General features: G+C 42.8%; 1 protein-coding gene and 1 long non-coding RNA gene across 2 annotated transcripts; one reads left to right on the top strand and one right to left on the bottom strand.

The window, feature by feature from the left end:
- The first annotated feature begins 105 nt into the window (after nt 1–105).
- Nucleotides 106–6449, top strand: LOC118609975. The gene is made up of 3 exons (XR_004953554.1): nt 106–195; nt 5417–5508; nt 5943–6449. It is a non-coding gene; the product is annotated as an uncharacterized LOC118609975 (long non-coding RNA).
- Nucleotides 6450–6643: 194 nt separating this feature from the next.
- Nucleotides 6644–22874, bottom strand: PARD6B (par-6 family cell polarity regulator beta). Its single transcript, XM_016143749.2, has 3 exons — nt 22497–22874; nt 17834–18056; nt 6644–9620 (listed from the first exon to the last, which is right to left on the bottom strand). Exons 1-3 carry the CDS (start codon nt 22560–22562, stop codon nt 8791–8793), a joined length of 1119 nt encoding a protein of 372 aa, XP_015999235.1. The 5' UTR covers nt 22563–22874; the 3' UTR covers nt 6644–8790.
- Nucleotides 22875–23400: the final 526 nt, after the last annotated feature.

The raw sequence follows: 23400 nt of genomic DNA on the forward strand, positions 1-23400 counted from the left end.
ACGGACGGGGGGAGGGATATTGCACAGATATACAATCCGTGGGCTGTATTAGTCAAATTCTAGCCTTTCTCCTCCTCTCTGTTGGCAGATAACCCAGCCTAAAAATCCAGCATGGAGTTAGCAGAGGCTTACTGTCTGCGCACCCATCGTGATGTGTGTGTGGGAGTCACAGCATTTGACAAAAGCGCGCTTCTGGTAAGTCAGAGTTTACGAATTTAGGAGGAGGGACCCTCTGCCCAGGGGGCTGGGGACCGAAACTTACTTCGGCCAACCGAGTTGACAGTACCTTTACACGAGATGGGTATGTAAAGCCTTTCCATACATCTTAATGAATTCTAGAAGAAATTATAAGCCCCGATCACGGAAACACTTTTGCTAAGAGCAAAGGAGAGATACGGAAGAGGGAGCTGGGTTCAGAGCCTCCCAGACTTCCACAGGCGTAGGAAACGCCCAGACAAATCTTGTTAAAGTGTGCGTGGTACTGGGCCCTTCGGCACAGCTTCTGCTCCCCGGAGCCAAGGTGGGGCCGGAGCACCTGCCTTTCCAACCCGTCCCCAGGGGCTGCCGTCTGGAGAGTCACGCCCTAGCTAGCAGACTGCCTCAGGCACTCCCTTCAATCCTCTGCCACCTCCCTGAAAAATGGACGGAGCAGCTCACTTTCACTGAGTGCTTCCTGACCCTCGGGCACTGTCCTCAACTCTTTGTACACACCACCTCCAGCAATCCTCACAGCGACCTTTGAGGGATCCGAGCCATTGACAGTCCGTAGTCCCCGAGCTTCTGAGACCATGGGTGGCAAACTGGCAGCTCGCAGGTGAACTGGAGTTGCCAGGCCCGTTTGTTCCGTTTCAGGAGTTGTTTTAAAAATTAGGGTGTTTCAGGCAGGCTTCTACGGTCAATTAATCTACGACAAAGGAGGTAAGAACATACAACAGGGAAAAGTCAGTCTCTTCAATAAATGGTGCAGGGGAAACTGGAGAGATACATGCGCGAGAATGAAAACGGGCCACTTTCTGACACCGCGTACGAAAATAAACGCAGAATGAACGGAAGACTTGGATGTAAGACCTGGAACCATAAAAGTCCCAGGAGAAAACATAGGCAGTGAACTTTTTGACGTCGGTCTTAGCAATATTTTTTAGGATCTGTCACATCGGGCAACAGCAACTAAAACAAAATAAGCGAGTGAGACTACATTAAATGTAAAAGCTGTGCACAGCGAAGGAAACCATCAAGATGAAAAAGTAACCTACTAAATGAGAGAGGATGGTCGACATGACATATCTGATAAGGAAGGGGTCGATATCGAAACTATCTAAAGAACTCATCCGGCTCAACATCAAAACAAAACAAAACAAAAAACAATCCAATTAAGAGATGGGCAGAGGACCTGAATAGATATATTTCCAAAGAAGACATACAGTTGGCCGACAGACACATGAAAAGATGCTGAGCATCACTAATCATTAGGGAAACGCAAATCAAAACCACAGTGAGATACCACCTCACACCAGTCGGAACTGCTGTTATCAAAAAGACGACAAATAATACGTGTTGGTGAGGATGTGGAGATGAGGGTGAACACTGTTGGCGGGATTGTAAATTGGTGCAGCCGCTGTGGAAAACAGTATGGAGTTTCCTTTAAAAAGTTAAAAATAGAACTACCATATGATTCAGCAAATCCATTTCTGGCTATTTGCTCAAAGAAAATGAAACCAATAAAACGAAAAGCTATAACCACCCCTATGTTCACTGCAGTATTATTTACGATAGCCAAGATGTGGAAGCCACCCAAATGTCCACTGACAGACGAAGGGATAAAAAAAGATGTGGTACCTATATACAATGGAATATTACTCAGCCATGAAAAATAATGCAATTGTGCCATTTACGACATAGAGGAACCTAGAGAGTACTATGTTAAGTGAGGGAAGTTGGAGGAAGACAAATACCATATGATTTCACTTATATGTGGAATCCGAAAAAACAAAACAAGAGAACAAACAAAACAAAACAAAAACAAACTTATAGATACAGAGAACAAACTGATGGTGGCCAGAGGGAAGGGGATGGAGAGCTGGGTGGAAGAGGGAAAGAGCATTAAGAAGTACAAACTTCCAGTTATAAAATAGATCGCGAAGGCACAATATACAGCATAGAGAAGAGAATCAGTAATATCGTAATAACATTGTGCCAGACTTACTGCGGTGATCACTCCATAATGCATATAAATGTTGAATCACGGTGTCGCACACCTGAAACTAGTATAAAACTGTAGGCCAACTATAATTGAAAATAAATTTAAATTTTTTTTTTTAAATCAGGATGTTTCACATGAAATTCTGAATTTCTGACACCTGAAAAATTCAAAGAGCTGGCTATACATACCGAAATGGCAACAACGGAGTAGTGGCCATGCTGCTGTGTGTGTGTGTGTGTGTGTGTGTGTGTAAGGGGACTCTGGGTCACCAGCCCGAGCCCACTCTGGTGCCTAGGAAATTTGAATTTACTCATTGCTTTAAGACCTGTGATTCTCTCATTTCTATATTTCAAAAGTAATAAAATTTGAATTTTCTTCCATTTCTGATCAAAGTGTTTATTGGATTTATATATCCTTTAGATATCAGACTTGTGCCAGATCTAGTTGTTAAATAAAATCAAAATAAACAATACTCCCAGAAAACACAAGTCTAAATGTTGTCATTATTATGAGATTTAAACTTTCCCTTCAAAATCAGAACGTTGCCATTAGACCTCAAGTTTTATTTCCACCTTCACCATTTTCTTTGATAGAAGATTGCTCCCTGGCTTCCTTTTTTTTTTTTTTTTTTTTGCATAGTACTTTATGCTTTAACTCTCTTTTATAAAAAATGTACACCCAAATGTGTCACAAACAAAACTGCAAGTGATACCAGTGTGTTCACTGTCCTGCAGTCCTTCCTTTCCTGTGTGGGGACGGCCCCTCAATTTGCTGATTCTTCTTTGAGGAACCACCCCCTGCCAACCCAGCTCAGATTCGGGCCCATGGTCCAGACAGAGCCGATGAGTCAGTCGTCTCTGAGGCTTGGACCGTGATTCGTGGGAAAGAGAGGTTCCCTTCTGGGTGAGTCACTAGTATGACAGAATGAACGCTGAAGTCGTTGGAGGTCATTTTTGTCACCACAAGAGTAAACAGAGGAAAGCGAAGCAAGAAATGGGGAGAGACTGTAGCCTGTGCTGTAAAATATAGTAGCCATTAGCCCCGCGTGGCTATTTAAATTTAAATGACATGAAATTAAAAATTCGGTGTCTCAGTTGCATTAGCTGCATCTCATACATGCAGTAGCCACATGTGGGGCTGGTGACTACTATTTGTTCGGAGCAAATATAAGAGAGTCCCATCCTCACAGAAAGTTCTACCAGGTGGCACTGTTCAATAATATCCGTGCCAAAGTTCTAGCCTTGACTTCTCAGCTACGTGAGCCAATCCATCTCCTTTCCATTCATATGATTGGAGTTTGGTTCATTCATAACCCAAAGGACCCACAGGCTCCAGTCAGAACTAGGAAGGTGACCGACCACGTGCACGGTTAGGGTTCACTTGGGTGTTGTCCTTCAGCGCTAGAGAAAATAATCGATGAGTCCAGAAATACGGTTAAGCGAATGACACTCAAGAAATACTGGGGCCATTTCACTCTTTTCTATGGTCTCTTCAATTAGAAAACGAATGGATGCTGAAAACTCATGTCTTTCGTAAGTACCCCTTGGTGTGTGTTCATCAGCATAAGCATAATTAGAATAATGGACAACACGTAAGAAGACAGGACTAGTTTTTCCCCGTCAGAACGTGTTTTAACATCAACAACATGGAAATAAACTGACACAGTGTGCTTCCTGACATAGGACAATGAGGCTATAACATCGTATATGTACCATTCTTGCCCCTAACGCATCATTTGGATCTAATTATGAGGAAACCGACAAACTCAAATTGGAGGACAGTCTATGAAAGTTTGTCTTTACTTTTCAACAATGTCAGTATTATGAAAGACAAAGAAAAGCTGAGGAACCATTTCACATTAAAGGAGACCAAAGAGATTGACACCTGAATGTGATGTGTGATTCTGGATTGCATCCTGGAGCAGGGGAAGTGTTTTCTGTAAAGGACACTATCGGGACAATTGGTGAGATTCTAGTATGGCTTGTATATTAGATAATATTATTATAACAATGTCAAATTTTTTGAATTTGATAACGAAACTGTGGTTGTATAAGGGAATGTATAAGAGAATGTCCTTGTCCTTAGAAACTACATGTTTATCTTTACGAGGTGCTGGGTTATAATCTCTGCAACCAATTCTCTAATGTTTTAGGAAAAAATACATACGATAAAGCAAATGTGGGTATAAACTGTACTTTTCATGCAGCTTTTTTTCTAGATTTGAAATTATTTCAAAATAAAAACGCAAGCAAGCAATAAGTGTTTTTCCCTGTTAGGAAAAAAAAAAAAAAAACTAGTATTTTTCCATGGCGAATCTCTCAAGTGGAAAGCGAAGTGCTTCAAGTGTTTTTCAAATAGTACCTCCTGAAATTGTTTCAAGATGTCTCAATAAAATTTTAAAAAATGAAATAGAAATCAGAGCGCTTTTAATATTCACTTTGTGAAACTACACATACATTCTAGATCACAATGCTCACTGCATTTCTTATTGTGGGTCGCAGTTTTTAAAAAAAATGTTTGAAAGCCTTTTATTAGAGTATCTTTACTGTAATGACTCAGGGCAATCTACCTGAGACAGCTCGTTTGTACCTTTTGTTACTGCATGATAGCAAACCCATTCTCTCTCAAAAGTGTTCAGATTTGAATTATAGTCACTCTTATTTTAAGCCACTTTAATTCCTTTTTTATAACAAAGTACAGTATGCTTCGTGGCCAAAAAAGGACTTTAGCCTTTTTTCTAAAGAAGAAATAAATGTATGTATTATTTATATGATTAAATTTTTTAAAAAAGTTTTCCATACTAATACTGCATTGTTGTTATCCATCCCTTGGAATTATAATAAACTACTTATAATGAACTAGAGAATAGTGATTTTCTGTTACATGGAGGACATAAATACCATTTTGAAAAGAGAGCTATTGTAAATGAGAAAACATCTAAAGACAATTTATAAAGAAAATGCGAACTCCACTGAATTTTGGTATTAATATATAAAATACACATCAAATGTTATGAAGTAATTAAATAAACACATTAGCTTTTTAGATGTCTTGTTTTGGGGGAAGTACTTGGTAGACGACTACCTATGAGGACTTTTAAATTATGATTAAGTCCTGAGTTATGATTAAAATTCATTTCCTTTCCATTTACCATTCAGTAGCCAATCAGACATCTATACCCAATAACAGCACTTAAGTAGCTCAGTGATATTACAGCACAACCAGTTTGGTCTCCCCTAGAGGGAACAGCCGCCATCGCCAAGTGATATGCTGTCACAAAGAGAAGTCAAGACTTTCAATGTCTTAAAGTAAGGCCCCCCCAAACCTGTTCAGGAGAGCTCAGCTGCCGAAGCCACTGACCTACACACTCTTAAAGCTTCACCACCTACGATTAAATCGTCGATCTAAAGATGGGAAAATCAAAGCCAACGATAACCTGTTGCTAACCATTAATTTAAGCACCTTGAGGTGTACGAGAACAGAGGTGCTAGTCACTGTAAATTTCTATGACTTCTATGCTTTTTCCTCAAAATCAAATTTAATGTTTTACCCAGCCTGGAAACTTGGAAGTAGCAGGGATGCTAACAGTAGCATTAGAGTCACATTTTTGGGTAAAAGGGATGTTTTAGTTCTACACTATTGTTTCATAGACCCTAAAACCGAGAGGAGTATCAGGCATTGAATGTAACATAATGTGTGCCAATCCGTGCTGTGTTCTGTGATATGATGAATTTTTACTCAGGATTTTCCATCTGTTTCTAATCGGGGGAAGGAATCAGAAGGATTATCCTCCACACTGGATAGCAGAAGAGTGAATGCAGAGATCAGGTAAGCCAATGACAGGGTTACTTAATTTGGGATTAGAAATGGCTCAGGAATAAATTTTACCTTGGGCCTTTTACAATTTTCAGTATAAATTGAGTTCAATCCCTATACAGTGGCAATAAAAAGTATAACTACATTTGAGTTTCAGAAGATAAATGGTTATGTTATAAACTGTTTTTGTCTTATTTCAAATTATTTTAAACAATGTAAATCCTAACTCTGGATGGATATCATCCAGTTCCTCATGCTAGCAGAATTAACTTTTTTAAATGCTATCTTCTGGTCGACAGCCACACGCGCACGCGCAGTAAACGTACATACAATTTGGTTTTTATCTTTTAAAAACTAAAAGTTAAGAAAGTCAGGACCTTGCAATAACTTATATAATGCGTAATTATATTAAGATAAATAATTGTTGGGTGGCTTTTCATATATTTGCAAACAAGAAAGTAGCCTTTATACAAGTCTATCTTTATTTGTAAAAAATAATATACAACTAAAGCTAATTTGATTTTTAAAATCAAAGTTCATTTAGTGATAATGTACATTTTATAATAAAATTGTAGTAAAATACTGACATTTGATAGTTTAAACAAAGTATCGTTCATGTAAAAATCATGTTGTCGCATGTAAAATTTAATTAGAAAATTCATAGTTCACAAAAGTACGTATATTCTGTTGACAGCACACGAGAACATTACCATAAATTTACTTAAAGTTACAGAACAAAATTCACAGTGGGGCTTGACATTCAGTACTATAAAATTGTATGCTGAATCCACTACTTGTTAATAAGATACACTTGAAATAATTGATTCAGGCTACCAATGATTTTACATTTTATTGTATAACCAAGATCTGTTGGTTTTACAATACGTCCAGTGATCCATTATTTTACCAATAATTTAGATGAGAGAACTCGCTGGAAACACCAGTCATGTACCCTTAGCAGGATAATTAAAAGCACTAGCAGCTTTGAGTTCCGTTTTCATGAACACATACAAGACAAATCCGTATTTTACAGTTAAAATTTGTACAAAAAGCCAAGCCCTGAAGTGTTTTTCCCCCCAAGAGAGAAGTTTCGATGTTAAAATTTTATTTAAGAAGAGAGAGGTAGTGCGTGAAATCGTTTTTACTTTTACTTAAAATGTTGAACCCCTGCACCGCTTATAATATCAATGAAATTTAACCTTCCGCATATTAACATTATTTTGCCATTCAAGAGTCAAATTTATAAAACTCGCAGAATGTTAAAGCTGGAATGCCATTAAAAAATAGTGGTACATGAGTGGAAGAATTTCGATGAATTCAACAAAAAGTACATTGTATTACATGATGTTGTGCAGTTAATAGTTAAGTGATAATATGTTTAGTGGTAATGTGAACAAAATACACTTAAGTATTCTGAGTCAAGTGATCTTCATTTAATCAAGACTTTATACTTCTTCATACACTTTGACCATATAGTGAAAGTATCCTTCAAAACGGAGTCGTTTGATTCTTCATTGTTTTAACAGCACACGATTGTTATAAAGATATCCATACTAGCCCTACCATAAAATTAAGCAATAAATAACTCTGAGAGAAATAGTCATAAGCCACAGAGAACTTATGTACCATAGTACTCTCAGCTTCTATGTGCAAGTGTACTGTAGTGTTTGTGCACATTGTACAGTGAAATCAGGCAAGGAATGAAAGTTAGCAGCCTCACTCTTAACCTGTTCTAAGTGGATGCATCAGACAGCAATAAATAGCCTCATAAAATTAATAGCGAATAAACTCTACCTGTCAAAGGTGAATACTCTATAATTTTCATAAAGTGTAGGCAGTGTTCCTAGAAATCCCATTAAGGAAAACCCAAACTGTTCATATAAAAAGTGCACGAGGAGTTTGTCCTGTGTGTAAAAATCTCTTAACCTGGGTGCTTTTTTTAATCCAAAATGATCCGCACTACTCGAATACATTGAGAGAGCAGAAAAGCATACCATCAAAACACACACGAACAACGAAAGGAATGATTTCCAGTGAGATTGGGAATGAGGATGAGTTAGGGAGTGTCTCTCATATGCTCAGCGCTGACGGGCTTGCCTTTTATAACGTAGGTTATACCCATGCGGAATGAATCAACAGGATGGACAAACAGGACTTGAACAGCTGTTACAGAGTTTCTTAATTTAGGACCAATGCTTTATAACATAGGGAGCAACTCCTAAAAACAGTCAATGGGTTTGATTTCTCAGAAAGTAGGAAAGGAAAGCATTTGAAAAAATTACTTGTTACCATTCGCAACAGAAGAACAACATTTTTAAAATCAAAATAAAATACAGGAACATAGGAGCTGAGGTCCCCAAGGTACCAAAAGATAGAATCAGACTTCTTCACATTAGAATTTTTAAAAATATAGTTAAAGGAAAAATTGACTGGGCTCTGCACAGCAGGTTAAATATGCAACCACTTCGAACGGAAATGATCTCATTCTCTCGCGTAGTTCTGAGAACGTGCTCGAACATCCAGTGCTCTACAGCCAAACTAGCAAAAGCACGTGATTTCATTAGCAAAGGCCCCTTTGTCCTGGACTTAAATGCACCTCTGACCCCAAGTTTAAATGAGCAATTATCGAACTATTATTTTAATAACATTTTAAGCTTGCAATATTATTTGCTCTCATGCCTAGTCCAGGTCGCTGGTTCAGAGGTAAATATATGCTTTAAACTAGCCAAATGTGCAAGTCCCACGGCGTCCTCGGAAAACAGTCGACAACAGTTTCATAGTGTTATGATTGTCCCATCCTCTTCTAAGAGTTTTTGGTCTGGAATGTGTGTGTCAAATTCTGTGTTTGTGCCGCTTGCTGTGGGTGCTAAGCTCACCTCAGCAGAAGGAATAAAACCATTCTGTCCAGACTCCACATTGAGTTCTATCTGCGTCAACGACTCCAGGCTCTCGGCGTCAGGAACCGCGTTCGGGATCTGCTGTGGCACCCCGTTGCCTTCGATGACGATGTCGTCTTCTTCGCTGTCTTCGTCCTCTGGCTCAAAGCTCGGTTCGCTCTGCGGCGGGCAGCCGAGGAGGCTGTTGTCAGTGGACTGGCCGGAGCTGCCGGAGGCCCTACTGTGCCTGACGACATTGTTCCTCTGGTTCGCCGGTCGCACTGTTATGATGAGGTTGCGGCTGTTGGCGATCATCATGTCTGTCACTTGATCGAGACTCTTCCCTGACACTTCTATGCCATTAACTTCTAAAACTTCATCATTAACGGCTAAGAGCCCTGTGCTTTGAGCCAGACCTCCTGGGACAAGTCTGGATATGAAGATCCCCGGGACCTTCTCTAAGCCGTGTGGTGTCACCCGGACACTGGAGCCGTCTCGGATGTAGAATCCCAGGGGCTTCTCCGTGCCGTACTTGTAAAGCCGAACCCTGCGATGCGTTTCCGGGAGGATGTCCACGTCTATGATGGAAGACACGGGCCTGAAGTCCTGCGGCATACTGATGACTATGTGCGGCTTTTTCCTGTGGTTGTCAGGACGCAGGACGTTGGTCAAAACGTTCTTCTTCTTTATTAGTGTGTCCGTACCAAAGGCACTGTAGTCTGCTTCTTCTGTTTAAAAATAACATAACATAATTATAGAAATGTTGTAAAAACACCCATTTGTCAAACAACTCAATCTATACAGAAAGGATAACTGGAATGTGTTTGCTCATGAAGTACCGGCTCTTTCTAAGTAGATCAAAATGCAGTGCGGCAGCAAGATGCGCTATGTGAGGGAAAGACCACTAGGTGGCCCTCTCAAGTACATATCATGAAATTACCAAATGCTGAAGTTAACTTTGATAAAGCTCGATAACTATTAAACAACATTAAGTATGGTGAATGGAATTCCGGTAAGTCTTACAAACACATCCTTAAACATTAAACAAGTTACTTAAAATGTATTTTTCTTTCATTTGTTTAAAAAACCTCCAATTTGCATGTTTATCATATTCGACTCAATGTCATGAAAGGGGACACTCTGATTCCCAAGGTAGATTAACAGAACAAACTCAAATACCTGTATTAGAGGCTGGCTGGGCAGATAATGTAATTAAATAATGCGTATCAAACACTTAAGCATTTTTGTCTCCTGCAAATATACGCTCTCCCTCAGTTTTCTGAGGGAGCTCTTAATTTCATTTTTCCTGCTTTTGAAAGAGGCTGAGGTCTAAGACCTTTAACTTTTCCCCATTGTGTGACAAACAAAGTGGGATGGCATTTTCGCCCCAGCAGGGGTGACAGACAGCGGGGAGCTGGGTCCGCAACCCGCTGGAGAGTCCTGGAGAGTCTTGAGGCTGTTCTTCACGTACTGTAGGGCGGCTACATCCAATGTGCCAGAGAGTCTTGTGTGTTTAGGTCAAAACCTCCCCATTTTCAAATGCTGACACACCCAGTTAAAAAAAAACCACCACCACCTGTTTGAGCCAAGTAACATCCGGGGGTCGAATTCATTCGAGCCAATAATTTATCATCTCTGATGTAAATTCTGAGAAGACAGGGCACCTCAGACCAGACAGTCTTAATCACACTGCTGAAGGAAGAGAGTCTACAAAGCAGACACCTCATCAGAGAATGAGAGGCAGGAAAGGAAATGACATTAACAGCAGGCACGGACGTCGAAATCGTGTTTTTAAAAATAACTGGAAAGGGGATCAACTACAAAGGTAAAAGCCCCCTCCCCCCTCCACCTTGAAGAACTTGTTCAAAATCCCAGCCTCGGACACGGGGCAGGCGGTGGCTCCGCCACAGTGTGCCCGGCGCTTCCATATTCTGTGCCCTGACGCGCGCCACCTGCTCTAACGGGAGGTATCGTCATCTTTACTTCACAGGCGAGGGATTTAAGGGCACAAAACAAGCGACGGAGAAAAGGCTGGCCCCGCGTTTCCTCGCCGGGCCAGCACCGCAGCAGTCACGTAGCGGACGTCACATCAACCGCGTGTCAGAGCACGGGGACCCCGGGATTCTTTACTCATGCTACCTGAACGTTCTTCAGAAGCCAGTTTCGGGGGAAAGGGCCAGGCTAGGGCTTGCTCGCTCTATCTATCTATCTATCTATCTATCTATCTATCTATCTATCTATCTATCTATCTATCTATCTGGCTTTTTCCCCCATGGGAAACGAACCAGGCTAGGGCACTTTTCATTTATTTGTTTGTTCGTTTGTTTGGCTTTTTTTTTTCCCCCCCATGGGGATAATTTTGTCTTCATTTATAGATAAAATATTCACACTGTGTTCTTACAGAGACCAAAATTTATAATTTGGCTTTGGAAAGAAATCCATTGACACAAGAATCTCTTTGGCAGAATTTGGCCAAAAATCTAACAATCGTCTTCTACTACTTACTGTGTTTTCTCAAAATTACACGTTTTCATTTTAAATCAGTTAAGAAAGCCCACATAATATTTATAAGGGAAATTCCAGACCATACAAACTGAGAACATAACTAAGTTGCCTGCATACCTATCCATGGGAAAACTGACAAAAGAAAAAAAAAAAAAACACCCACCCGAATCTGCATAATTTGGCATCGCATCCAGACTGTTTGAATGCTCTGCTAAACTCTCAAAGCAATGTGCCCTTACAAAGGCACCTTTGTTCCTCCATCTAGCTAATCAGTTTCCAGCCACTGGGAAAGGAAATATTTTGGCAGAGAGCCAGGGGGCAGGGTGTTTAGTTTAAGTGTAAAGGTGAATGTCCGCAGGGAGCAGGAGTTCACTTTCTACCTGACTATGTACATCGAAGCACTGAACTCAGAATGAGATGGAAAGTTTGGAAACCTGGCTCATAGCAACCTTCCACTCGTTTAAACCAAGGCTTATGCAACAGCACAGCAAAACCTCCCTCGCCCGCCAACCTCGGCTAAGCGGAACCGACGGGGATCCACCGAACAGGCCCCTAACCAGCCCGTTCTCCGCAGGCCTTCCCTATGAATCCCTTATTCTTTAAACATTAGTTCTGAGGAGCCTGGTTATCTCATTCCTTAGCTCACACAGAGTCGTAAGTTACAGACGCAGAGTGAGGGGTAAAGGCCCACTAGGGAGTGCCAGGCACAGACACAAGAAATAAAAGCCTACAGCGGATAAAAAGCAAATCTGAAAAAAGAAAAAAAAAAACTTTCTATAAAAACCATCGGTATCCCTGTAGAGTAACAAAACAGAAACACTTCATGGTAGAGTCCTCAAGACAGTTCGAGATTACGACTGGTCTGACGTTTACTAGGAAGGCAGGGAAGAATGAAGTCGTTTTTTGAAACTATTCTAATCCAGGGGTTGAGGACCTTCTTCCGTAAAGAGTTACATAACAAATATTTTAGGTATCGCAGGTCACAGTCTCTGTTGCAAAAGCAGCCATAGGCGATCCATGAAGGAATGAAATGAGCGTGGCTATGTTCCAAGAAAACTTTATTTACAAAACAGCCAGCAAGCCTTAGCCTGCCAACCCTTGTTCTAATCCAAAATGGTTAAATGAAACAGATCTGGCACTTTAAAAGGATTAAATGTCACTTAAAGCAATATTCAAATTTTGCAAATCTCTTCACTTCCTGATGTAAGAAAATTCAATCACCAAATACTTAAAGCAGCAGTACATCGGTGGCCAGCCATCCTGCCCTGTGCTGCAAGATTCAGTGGACAGAACGACAGGCTGCTTGATTTCACGGCACTTACAGTCTCAACGAGGAGATGGCACTGAACAATTTCAAACAATTAAATTATTATAACGTGCCAAGAGCTGTGACCTATACTGTGCTGTGGGAGCATGTAAATAGGAACCTCGCCTGGTTCACAGGGTAAGTCAAGGCTTCTCCAGGGACGTGAGGTCCATGCTGAGACGGGAAAAGCAGCTCATCGGGTAGGAGGGAGGGAAGAACGCTCCAGGCTCAGAATGCAACGAGCGGGGAGAGGCGCAGGGCGGAGGCAGACGAGTCCCGTGCGCTGTCATGCGCCACTCAACGACAGGGCTGTGCGCTGAACGCATCGGCGGGCGATTTCATCCGCGTGCGAACATCACAGCGCGCGCACGCAAATCGAGATGGCGTCGCCCGCTACGCACCGTGGCTACACGGTGCGGCCCGCTGCTCCTCGGCCATGAGCCTGCGCAGCACGTCGCTGCACAGACCGCGAGACTGCACCAGGGACAAGAGAAAAGGATGCAGTCGCGGACATGAGAGGATGCTGCAGGCGGCAACGGGGTATCCTGCTTACGACAGACTTCTTAAAAATACTAATAAGTAGAAAGGGCACCTTCTAAAATAACGATAAATAGCACAGTAAATACGTAAGCCAGTAGCACATTATTGTAGTCAGGTATTATGCGTCGTACATAACTGCATGTTCTGCACTTTTACGTGACTAGCAGCGCAGTCGGCCTGTTTACACCAGCATTGCCACAAACACCTGAGGACTGGGATGTGCTATAACCTTACTAAGGGCTACGATGGCTCTAGGTGACAGGGAATTTCCAGCTCCGTTATAATCTTATAGGATCTTCGTCGTGCATGTATGTGGTCACACGTGGTGTGGATGTTTCACTGACAGAAGCCTTGTTATGTACCGAGATTAAGGGATGGGTGTGGAGGGGAGGAGTCCAGGGCCCAGCGGAGGCAGCTGGGGACCAGGCAGCCAGGGCCTCCGGGAGAATGGTAAGGGTTAAGGACTTCAGCGTGAGGGCGATGGGAAGAAACCCAAGGATTTGGGTCATTCTATAAAGCTCAGTCTGGCTGCAAGCTGGAGGATGGACCTGCGGGGGAGCTAGGAGGCCATGCAGTGATTTGCGGGGGCCCCTGGCCTGGAGCAGAGGCAGCAGAGATGAGGGAATCCGTGTGGGAATTAGAACACAGGTTTAAGAGGCCTGGTGGCTGAGAAACGGATGTGTCGCGGGTGGCTCCGGGTTTCTACCATGAGAACTGGCGTCATATTCTGAGATGTTACTCCGCGGTTTCTTCTTTTTAATTTTTTATTTCTGGGGCCATACCTTTTGTCAAACTATTTTTTTACAATTTACTATTAAAATGTATATCTCTTAGACCATGTCCAGATTAAACCGATTCATTCAAATATAACCTTAAGATACATGTACAAAATAATGTGAAGATCTAAGAGGTGATTCAGGTGCACGCCCAGTTAGTTACAGGCGTCGGGGCCACAAGGCCAGGTCCGATGTTTAAAGCAAGCCCCTTCTAGTGCTTCCAACAAACTCCTCTGAATAAATCCAAGTAGCAAATGTATTTGTCATACAAAAAACAGATGGCGATACAGCAAGGAGCTGTGGTGTAGATACCCGGATCAGATCTGGCGAGGACCCTGCGAATCAACAGACCCCAGACTTGGCTGATCACCGTGGCTGGCTGGGAAGTTTAGAAAAAGCACACATTTCCCTGGCTGTATTCCAAACCTACGGGAATGACCTGACTAATTTTTAAAGGTACAACCTTTAAATATTTTCTAATGTTGTTTACTACAATAACCTAAACGATAAGAGAAGAAAAACTCTGCTCTGTACTTTCTCTTCTCCCTCCCCCAATGAATGAGGAAAGTCTAAACTCCAATGGGGACGGGGGTTGGCAAAAGACCTGAGAATCCTCTTAGTGAAAATAACTTTTAAGATATCAGGTGTTTTGTTTTGTTGTTTTTTTTTTTTGCTTCCCATGATAACAGCCCTAGAAATAGAATATGAGGTTTTTCTTCTCACAAAAAATATTACAAAACAAAAAACTTTTCATCATTATCTTTGAGTTCACGCTATAAAGTAGTTTATGCAGTTAATTGTGAGCTTTCATGTCAAAGAAACTTTATTTAGTAGAGTGCATAAAAGGTCACACAGTTTTAAATTTTTAAACGGCTTTGAAATTTGTTTTTAAAAATCTGGTGCTGTATCAGGTGTAATTGCTGCCCTGTGGATTCCTAAATTAGAATCGACAAGCCAAGAAAATAGAAAATGCATTATAACGAAGTAGTAAAATGTAACTATATTTAATGTCATGCTTTATATCCGTTTCCTGAATTTAATGTCCATTAAAGTTTACATAAAATCAGCGATCAACTTAAGCCGCTGTTGAGCTTTGTTTAAGAGACAGAATCACCAGGAATCACAGGGCACACTGTGTGAAGTGCGTCAGGCAGAGCCGTAAGCAAGTTAACTCACACAAACAAGGGGAGTCCAGGTTTTTTCCAGGTGACTTCAGAGGGCGGGTGATCTGCTACAGGTGGAAGGAAGGGCGTGGTGCCCTAGGCAGGGGGGTGAGAAGGGGCCCCTCTGAGAGAGCTGCTGTTTGAGCTAAGATCTGAAGGATGAGGCGGCCATGGGAAGAGGCGAAGGGAAGGCTTTCTCAGCAGAAGGAGAAACAAGTGCCTAAGGAGAGACAGCAGCCAAGTCTGGGGACAGAGGGCCAGCCAGTGCAGATGGCTGCGAGGACGGAGCAGGAGAATGGAGGAGGATGAGCCTGTGAAGTCCGAGCCGGGAAGTTGATTCTTAGTACAACGAAAAGCCAGTAGAGAGTTTTAAGCAGGAATGAAATGACCAACTTACAGTTCATTTTTTGTATTAAATTTATATGCTTTCAAACAGAAAGTGTCTGTTGAACGGACTGCCTATTTCTAAACCAAAGTCTATGGCCTATTAATTGTATCAGATGTTCTATTCCGGTGGTCCCCAACCTTCTGGGCACCAGGGGCCAGTGCTTCTAAGAGAATCTCATGCCTGCTGAGCCGAGCTGGTGATGCCAGCACTGAGGAGCGGCCGCAGATACGCATGAAGCTTCGCTTGCTCTCCGGCCACCTGCCACTTATCTGCTTCCTAACAGGTCACAGACTGGTCTCGGTCTATGGCCTGGGGGTTGGTGACCCCTGTTCTAGCCTATGACATACAACACTTTTGTTCACATAGATTCATATTTAAAAAGGAAATGGAAGATAACCATCCTTAAGAGATGTTAGGATTAATCTCAGGATCATGTGTTAGAATTCCAGTAATAAAAACATGAAGTAGTACAATCTAACTCCTGTAATCTTTCTTACGAAGGGGATAATTTTGTCAAGTGGCAGTAGTTTAAAACAGTCATTCTACATTTGACTACACATTCCAAAGAACAACTACACGTTTAATGAAAATTACAGCTGCTAACAAGAAAGGTCTACTAGTCAACAATAATTATTTAAATTATTCTGCTTAAAATGATAAATTCCACTCAACTGGAATGGAATTCTCTCCTCTACTGAAGTTCTTTCTTCTCAATATTCTATATACAGCTTTCCAGGGGGCATCCCAGTCTTCACCTCCGCCAGCCCTGACGTCTACTGCCAACGATTTCGACTCTCTCTGACTAGCCTCTTGTCTACCATTTTCAAATTCCTAAATGACATGGTTGAAATTCACCAGCCAGATGAGCATTTCTGTCCTAAAACCAAACCAAACCAAATTTCATTCCAAGTCAAGCCCTCTGCTAAATTCTGCTTGTTTGTGATGCCGTCCTAGCCGTCAGGCTCCGACTCGGCAATCTACTCGTTCAGACAACTCTTCAAGTCCCTGCCACTCGGGGGGAGGGCGCGGTGGCACCCACACACTCTCGGGCACCTTCCCCGCCTCTTCTGCTGGGGCAGCTTCCCAGCTGTCTCCTCACTGCCTGCTGCTGGCCCCAGCTCATCCCCACAGCCAAATCATACCATACCCATTATCCACTAAATCTATGGCAGGATCTCAGGGAAAATTGTGTATTCGTCAGTATTTTGTAAACAGTTAAGTGATACAGAAATAAGTAAACCCCTGGAGGTTTGTTTTGTTGGTGGACTTTAGTTCCTCCAAACACAAAAAGGCAAAGATACATCATCTATGGAATTTCAAAGCCCTGGGAGTGGTCCAAGGTTTATCAATTGATTGGAAAGAAAGTTTCATCTTCAAGGGTAATCCCTACCCATTCTCCCAAACTGCTTTCTGGGCTGGTTTACAAACACTGTAAAGCTTTCATTATCTCACCAACACTGGGTCTGCTGCTCTCATGCTGGCTTTCTCAATCTCTTTATTTACCAAGGACAAAGGAATAAATGGTACACGCCATGCCTATCTGCAGACAGGCAGGCGCGGGCGCGGGCACGCACACACACACACGCATGCACACACGCACCCACACACTCACAAACGCATGCACGCACGCACACACAGAGAAGGCCGCACAGTTAAAAAACTTTTAGGACTCAAAATACATTAGAAAACGCCTGCCACATAGAGCGGTTATTTAACTGTTCTCTCAAGGCTAATATCAGTGTTTATATTTCTCCATAATAATTTCCCAGATCGATAAATAATTTTATTTCTGTGAAAAATATCCTAAAAGAGAAAGATGACATTTACTGGCTACCTGCCCACGACTTGCCAGGGCACCACACCTGGCTCATTTCGCCTTCCGAGCACTCCTAGGAGATAAGACATTCACTCTATAGAAAAAGACACTGAGACCCTGGAAAGATAAGTAACTTTTTCAGGTATCTATTAAGTAGTAAGTATAGCACTTGAAAGTTGCCGCCAAAAAACTAGGTTTTTCTGACTCCAAGTCATGCATGCTCTTTCTATATCTTTCCGAATGGACAAAATTCCATGCAATGAAGTGAAGACTCAATAAATTTCTAATTTTTATTTTTAAAAACTCTAATAAGAGGATTATAATTAATTAAAACCATAAATATTCTAAAGTACACTTAGTGTAGTATAAAGATAATCATCACAACATCGCAAATGTGATATTGAGAAAAACAATTCTAAAACAAGTTTTATAAACAGTGGTACTTACCCTTTTTTTGTATAAAAATCCTAAGCAATGGATTGGCTGTTGAAACAGCTTTGTGATAATTATCATCGTTATTTATAGGTAGTAAGTCTCCATGGATGTCCGCATAGCCTACTAAAACGTCAACATTGGGTATCTTATGAACATGTTGCAGTAATCCATAAAACTCCTCAAATTTTCCAGGTTTCGATCTTTCCAGTGAAAATCGACGAAATTCAGCTCCAAACTATAAATATAAATAAACATATTAACTTTTAAAAAAGTAACAGGACCCAATTTAAAGACATATGCCATAGAAAAATTAACAGCATATTATTTCCCTTAATAAAGATCATTTCAGTGACACAGTCTATTGTCAGAAAGGTCATTATCTGGACTCCAAACAGCATAAGGAAGGCACTAGAATGTACCTTCTCACTGCTGCATCTCTGAAGGGCATTCTCTTCAAGAGATGCAGGCTCAACTCAGTCCCTAGGGGACTGTCCTGCACAGTGACTCAGCTCAAACAGTCTGGAGCCCAGATCTCCTTACTCAGGCCACGGAGTGACAAGATGTGCCCAAGTCTTTATTTTGACCGTTAGCAAAAAGCATCAAAGTTTCTTCTCTTATAAAAGGAATTACGATTTCACAGGAAATGGCAAGAATTAATAGAAACAGATACAAAAAGGACTTGGAGCTTCTTGGCATTTAAGGTATAATACAAATGGAAGTGTATAACATAAGAAATAGGTCTAGAGATAAGAAGCATCTTCCCTATGTTAATACTGTAAAAAGGCTTTATTAATACATCAAATATATGTCTATGACTATCCAATTAACTCAAAAAGTGTTTATGTGCTTGGCACGGTCTAGACTCTAGAGATTGAAAGACTCAGGCCTGCACGAGCTCACCAATTAGTGAATAAAGAGAATAATTACATGAGAGAGGTAGTAAGGGATCACACAAAGAGGGAGTACCTAAATTTATCTTCACAATTCTGATTCTCAGGCCTGCTTCCTACTCTAGAATCACACCTCTGCTCTCCAAGTGCCAAATTATTAAAGTGGCTCTTATCCAACACGAAGGGCTGGCTCACTCTAGTCCATAACAAACAGGATCCACAGGACTGACTATGGGGACTAGTGTGGCATTTCCCCAAACGCGGAAACCTAAGACAGGTTAATCAGCTTTCCTCAAAAAAGTGTACCAGCCATGTAAGTTTTGGAAATGCCACATTGTAACTATAACTACACTCTTAGGAATCGCTGTGGTTGTTTTAAAAAGAAAAATTAAAACAAGTGTTTGCCAAATGTGTTTGACCACCAAACGCCTTTTTCCTCTAAATACCTATTATTAGCAAGAAATACTAATGCACCAAATAGCACAGCCTTAAGCACTAAGCTGAAAAAGTCCCTATCAGAATAATCTGAAGTTACAAATAATGTCAGTTCATTTTCCCAAGGACCCTGCGGGATAGCTGGAGTCCCGGCTTTTGCTCTAAGAAGTTCATCTGCTTTGCTTATACCCAGCGCCACTCACTAGTGTTAAGTTAAAATAAAAACTCACTAAAACCACTTCTAACCTCTAATAATTAATTAAAAGTTTCCAAAACACATTCCTGAATCATAAACACTAACATTTGTCAAGAAAATAAGGTGACTCATACCTAAAGCTCTCAAAAAGTTTAGTCACACCTTCTGGTTTCAAAGTAAATAAAAACTTGGGAACACCCTTCATATCAGAGTTCGTCTTATGATGTTATCAAAAGTCATAGTTTCTCCTCCATTTTCTTAATTCTGGTGTCACAAAACTACTGCTTTCTGATTCATCCCAGGGTTTGTCACTACTCCTGATACATGACAGGGAGTGACATCTAATAATTGAACATTTTGCGGTTTCGATGTTTTTACTAAAGATTTTAGGTGAACATTCTTTGCTCAACATTTTTTTCTCTTGCTTAAATATTACGATGAAAACAATGGAAAATTGTATGGCTTCATAGTAGATGTGCTCTTTTTTGCAAATGTTAGCAGCAAAAAAGAAAAGAGAAATTGTTATGCTTCTTGCATCAAAGCAAGAGGACTGAGAACTGTTTACTATGTGACGAAAAATACTAAGAGATAAACTCAAGACCAGTCAACAACTATTCACTATGTGAACCATTACAACACTTTTAGCCTGGCCACCCAGAATTGAATAAACACCCTTCTCCTAGCATCTGTTGGTACATTCTAGAAATGCAAACTTATTTTAACATTCTGTTTGCCTCTGAATAATAATTAGAAAATGTACAGCTTAAGACTGCTCTAAGGTTATTAAAGGACATCACCTTGATCATTAAGAACGTTCTCAACTCCGGAGAAACAGAAAGATAAATTAGTTACCAAAAAAAAAGTCACATGGTAGCCGGTATCACAATTTAACTATAGTTATATTTGCATTGTCCATTACTTTATTTGTACCATTTTTCCTTTCCATGAGCAATGATACGAAAGTTGACACAGTTTTCTAGGTAGACGAAAAAGAAATCCTGAAATGTGGATGTGCTCATCACTTAGCTGTGGTTACAACCTGACCTCTTAGTGATCAGTTTTGTCAAAAGCTGTACTGTCACTAAAGCAGTGAAAAAGGAAATATTGTTGCAAACATAGGTCCAAATGTTTTTTAAATGGTAAAGACAAGTGTTTTACTTAATCTATTCAAAACAAATGTGTCCATGATACATATTTGAAACACAAGGTGTCACAGACACACTGGAAACAGTACCTACACTGTGTCTATTTAGCAACAGCTTGAACAATAGTGGGATGACACTTCATTCCCTGCAGGCTCTCAGAATGCCTGGATTCTATTTAAGAGACAAGCTTCACTAACAGTGCAGTGCGGCAGGTCACATCACATATATAACATATAGACATAAGCACGGGAAAGGTTCACCTATCAGTTTACAGAAGGGCAGAAAGCCTGAAATTCCAGTCCCCAGGTGCTCAAGGTTTCCTAGTCAGAGAAATTGTATTGGATTTGTCAGTGCACCTAGAATTCCTACTCATTTTCCCCATGGTTAAAAAAAATTACTGACTTGCCACCAAGATTAGAACCACAAACTGAATTTTAAGATCATGCAATACCTTGGGTGTTTTCCTTTTCTTAACCTCAGGTCCCACAAAACCAAGCTAGATTTATAACAAATGCCACGAGAAGATTCAAATTGGGCATGAACTACCACCACCACTATACGGCTGGAGGAAAAGCTCTGTACATTTCGAGTCATCTTAACCCTTACTTCGAGCATGCCACTTCAGTTTGCTATGGCAGTTCCACAGAGGACACAAGACCACATTCCTTAGAATGGCTTACATTGCTTCTAATTGCATTCCTAGTCTTATTAACCAGAGCGGTCTCTGAAACATGTGCCTATCCTCATTCGAGGTGAGTTGCAGATAACATTTAAAAATGATGTTAAAAATGAATGTAGATATTGATGTGATGATCTCAGTTACAACTTCCAGAACTTTGCTTATCAACTCTAGATAATAAAAACCATTCTACCCACAGGCTCCAGGGAGCTTTCCTTACCCTACTCCACTCCTTGATTTTGCATTCCAAGTAGTCTTACGTTCAGTGGTTTCATTATTTTTGAAGTTGCTACGCTTTTATTTTTCTCCTATTCTGTGTTTTGGTCTTCCAGATTCTTTTAAATGTTCTCAGGACCCCACCAGTATCCTCTCTTTTGTATTCTATAAAGCCTAAGTTACTTTGTAAAAAGGCTTTAAGGTTTTGTCACAAAAGCAGAGCTTGGAGAAGTCATAACCTTCCTGAGACTCCCTCTTCTCAGAGAATTAGACTAGATTATCTAAGCTCCTTTCAGCTCTTCGATTACTGAGATACTTGCTGAAAATGTTCCTGTGGCTGCCGATCACCTTCAAATTCCAGTTCAAAACCTTTGGAAAGCATTCCCTAACTAATCCCTATAGACGTCTCTGCTTCAGGGAGCCCTTGCGATTTAGGAATTCAGTAGATACCCAAGTAATTATCAGCAGATTGGCATACCGTTGGTCAAGAGTGAAAACACTTGATGTGAAAAGGTAGCATGATGGAATGAAAAGGGCATCCAGACTCAAACTGTAAAGTGCTACTCAAACGAAAGGTGATACTGTTAATTTTATAGATTAAATGCATACCAAAGTTAGTGCCAGAAAAATCCCCAACAGGAAGCAAAGCTAAACTTTCAAAGGGCTTGTCAGTTCGCTGGGCTCTCTCCTGCACTACAGAAAGGGGTAACATTTTGTGACCATGGGTGTTCCGAATACCTTTAACGCATGGGCACCCAGGAGCTAGGATTCCCCCCGAACGTTTCGAAACCACGCCGCACTCCAGCGCCCTGGTAGTCTCTTGGCCCTTACTCCCATCCTTGAACAGGAATGAGATTCAAGCAACGAGATAAGGTGCTCCGCCGCTCTCCCTACCTGGGCCAGGGGCAGACGCAAGGCCCCACCCTGCTCCCCTCTCTCTTCAGCAAGTTTATCACCCACCGTCTCCAACCTCCAAACCCCACTACCGCGCCCCCACCCCCGTCGTCCCGTGCGCGGGGGCCACTCTTCTGGCCGTCCCTGGCCAGCCCCTGGCCTCGCGCAGGCCCCGGGCCCCATCAGGACGGCCGCTCCGCCCAGCCTGGGCCCCGCGCACCTTGCTCTTCACCTCCATGGTGCCCAGGCAGCCGCTGCCCGCCCCGTGCCGGTGGCTGCGGTTCATGCTGAGGCCGGGCCCCGCAGCGGCCTCCTCCAGCCGGGCCGCCCCCCGCCCCTGGGAGCGCGGGGAGAGACTCCGTGCGCGGCCGGCAGGTTCCGGACACGGCCGCGGCCCGGGCGCCTCCTCACAGGCACCTGCAGAGGGGCGGCTGCGGCTCGCGTTTCCGCGCCGAGCTGCGCGCCGCTGGCTCTTCACTCGGCGACACCGAGGGTCGGACTGGCAACGCGGCGGGCGGGGACGCGACTCCCTCCCTCCGGGCCTCCGCTGCAGCCGCGACGGCGGGGGCGGAGGAGGAGGAGGAGGAGGGGGCGGAGCAGAGGCGACAGGCGCCGCAGCCCAGCTCTCGGCCGCCGCCTCCCCCGCGAGCTCGCGCGCGCGCCCCCGAGGCGGGCGGGAGCCGCGGCGCGCGCTCACCTGCAGCCTCCGCAGAAGCCTCGGCCGCTCGCGCTCTGTCCACACCCAATAGGAAGCGCGCACCTGCGCCCGCGGCGCCAACCAATCGGTGCGCGCCTGTTGTGTGCATGGGCGGGCCCGTCTGCGAGAAAATCCCGCCGCCGCCGCGCGATTGGCCTCGCGCTGCGAGGGAGGGGCGGGATCACCTGAAGCCGCGGGCCTCTCAGAAGGAGCAGGAGCGCTGGACGGCGCATGCGCGGGCGCCGGAGCTTCCGCCCCGGGAAGGCCGGCCGGAAGCGCAGCGCACCTGGAGATGAGCGCGGGCGGGGGGGCCTTCCGCGCACGCGCGGGCGCGCGCCTCGTTCCCTGGGTCCCGGCTGCAACTTGAACCCCGCTGGGAGATGGAACGCGCTCCCCGGCACGTGGGCCGAGGCTCAGTGGGGCTGCC

The sequence above is a fragment of the Rousettus aegyptiacus genome, unplaced genomic scaffold (assembly GCF_014176215.1).
Source record: "Rousettus aegyptiacus isolate mRouAeg1 unplaced genomic scaffold, mRouAeg1.p scaffold_m13_p_12, whole genome shotgun sequence".
In the NCBI taxonomy this organism is placed as follows: domain Eukaryota; kingdom Metazoa; phylum Chordata; class Mammalia; order Chiroptera; family Pteropodidae; genus Rousettus; species Rousettus aegyptiacus.

Coding starts and splice junctions, on each gene's coding strand:
- PARD6B (XM_016143749.2), bottom strand. CDS start 22,562: ATGAACCGCAGCCACCGGCACGGGGCGGGCAGCGGCTGCCTGGGCACC. Junction 18,057..22,496: donor CCATGGAGGTGAAGAGCAAG/GTGCGCGGGGCC, acceptor TTATATTTATAG/TTTGGAGCTGAATTTCGTCG. Junction 9,621..17,833: donor GATTTTTATACAAAAAAAGG/GTAAGTACCACT, acceptor ATTTTTAAACAG/AAGAAGCAGACTACAGTGCC.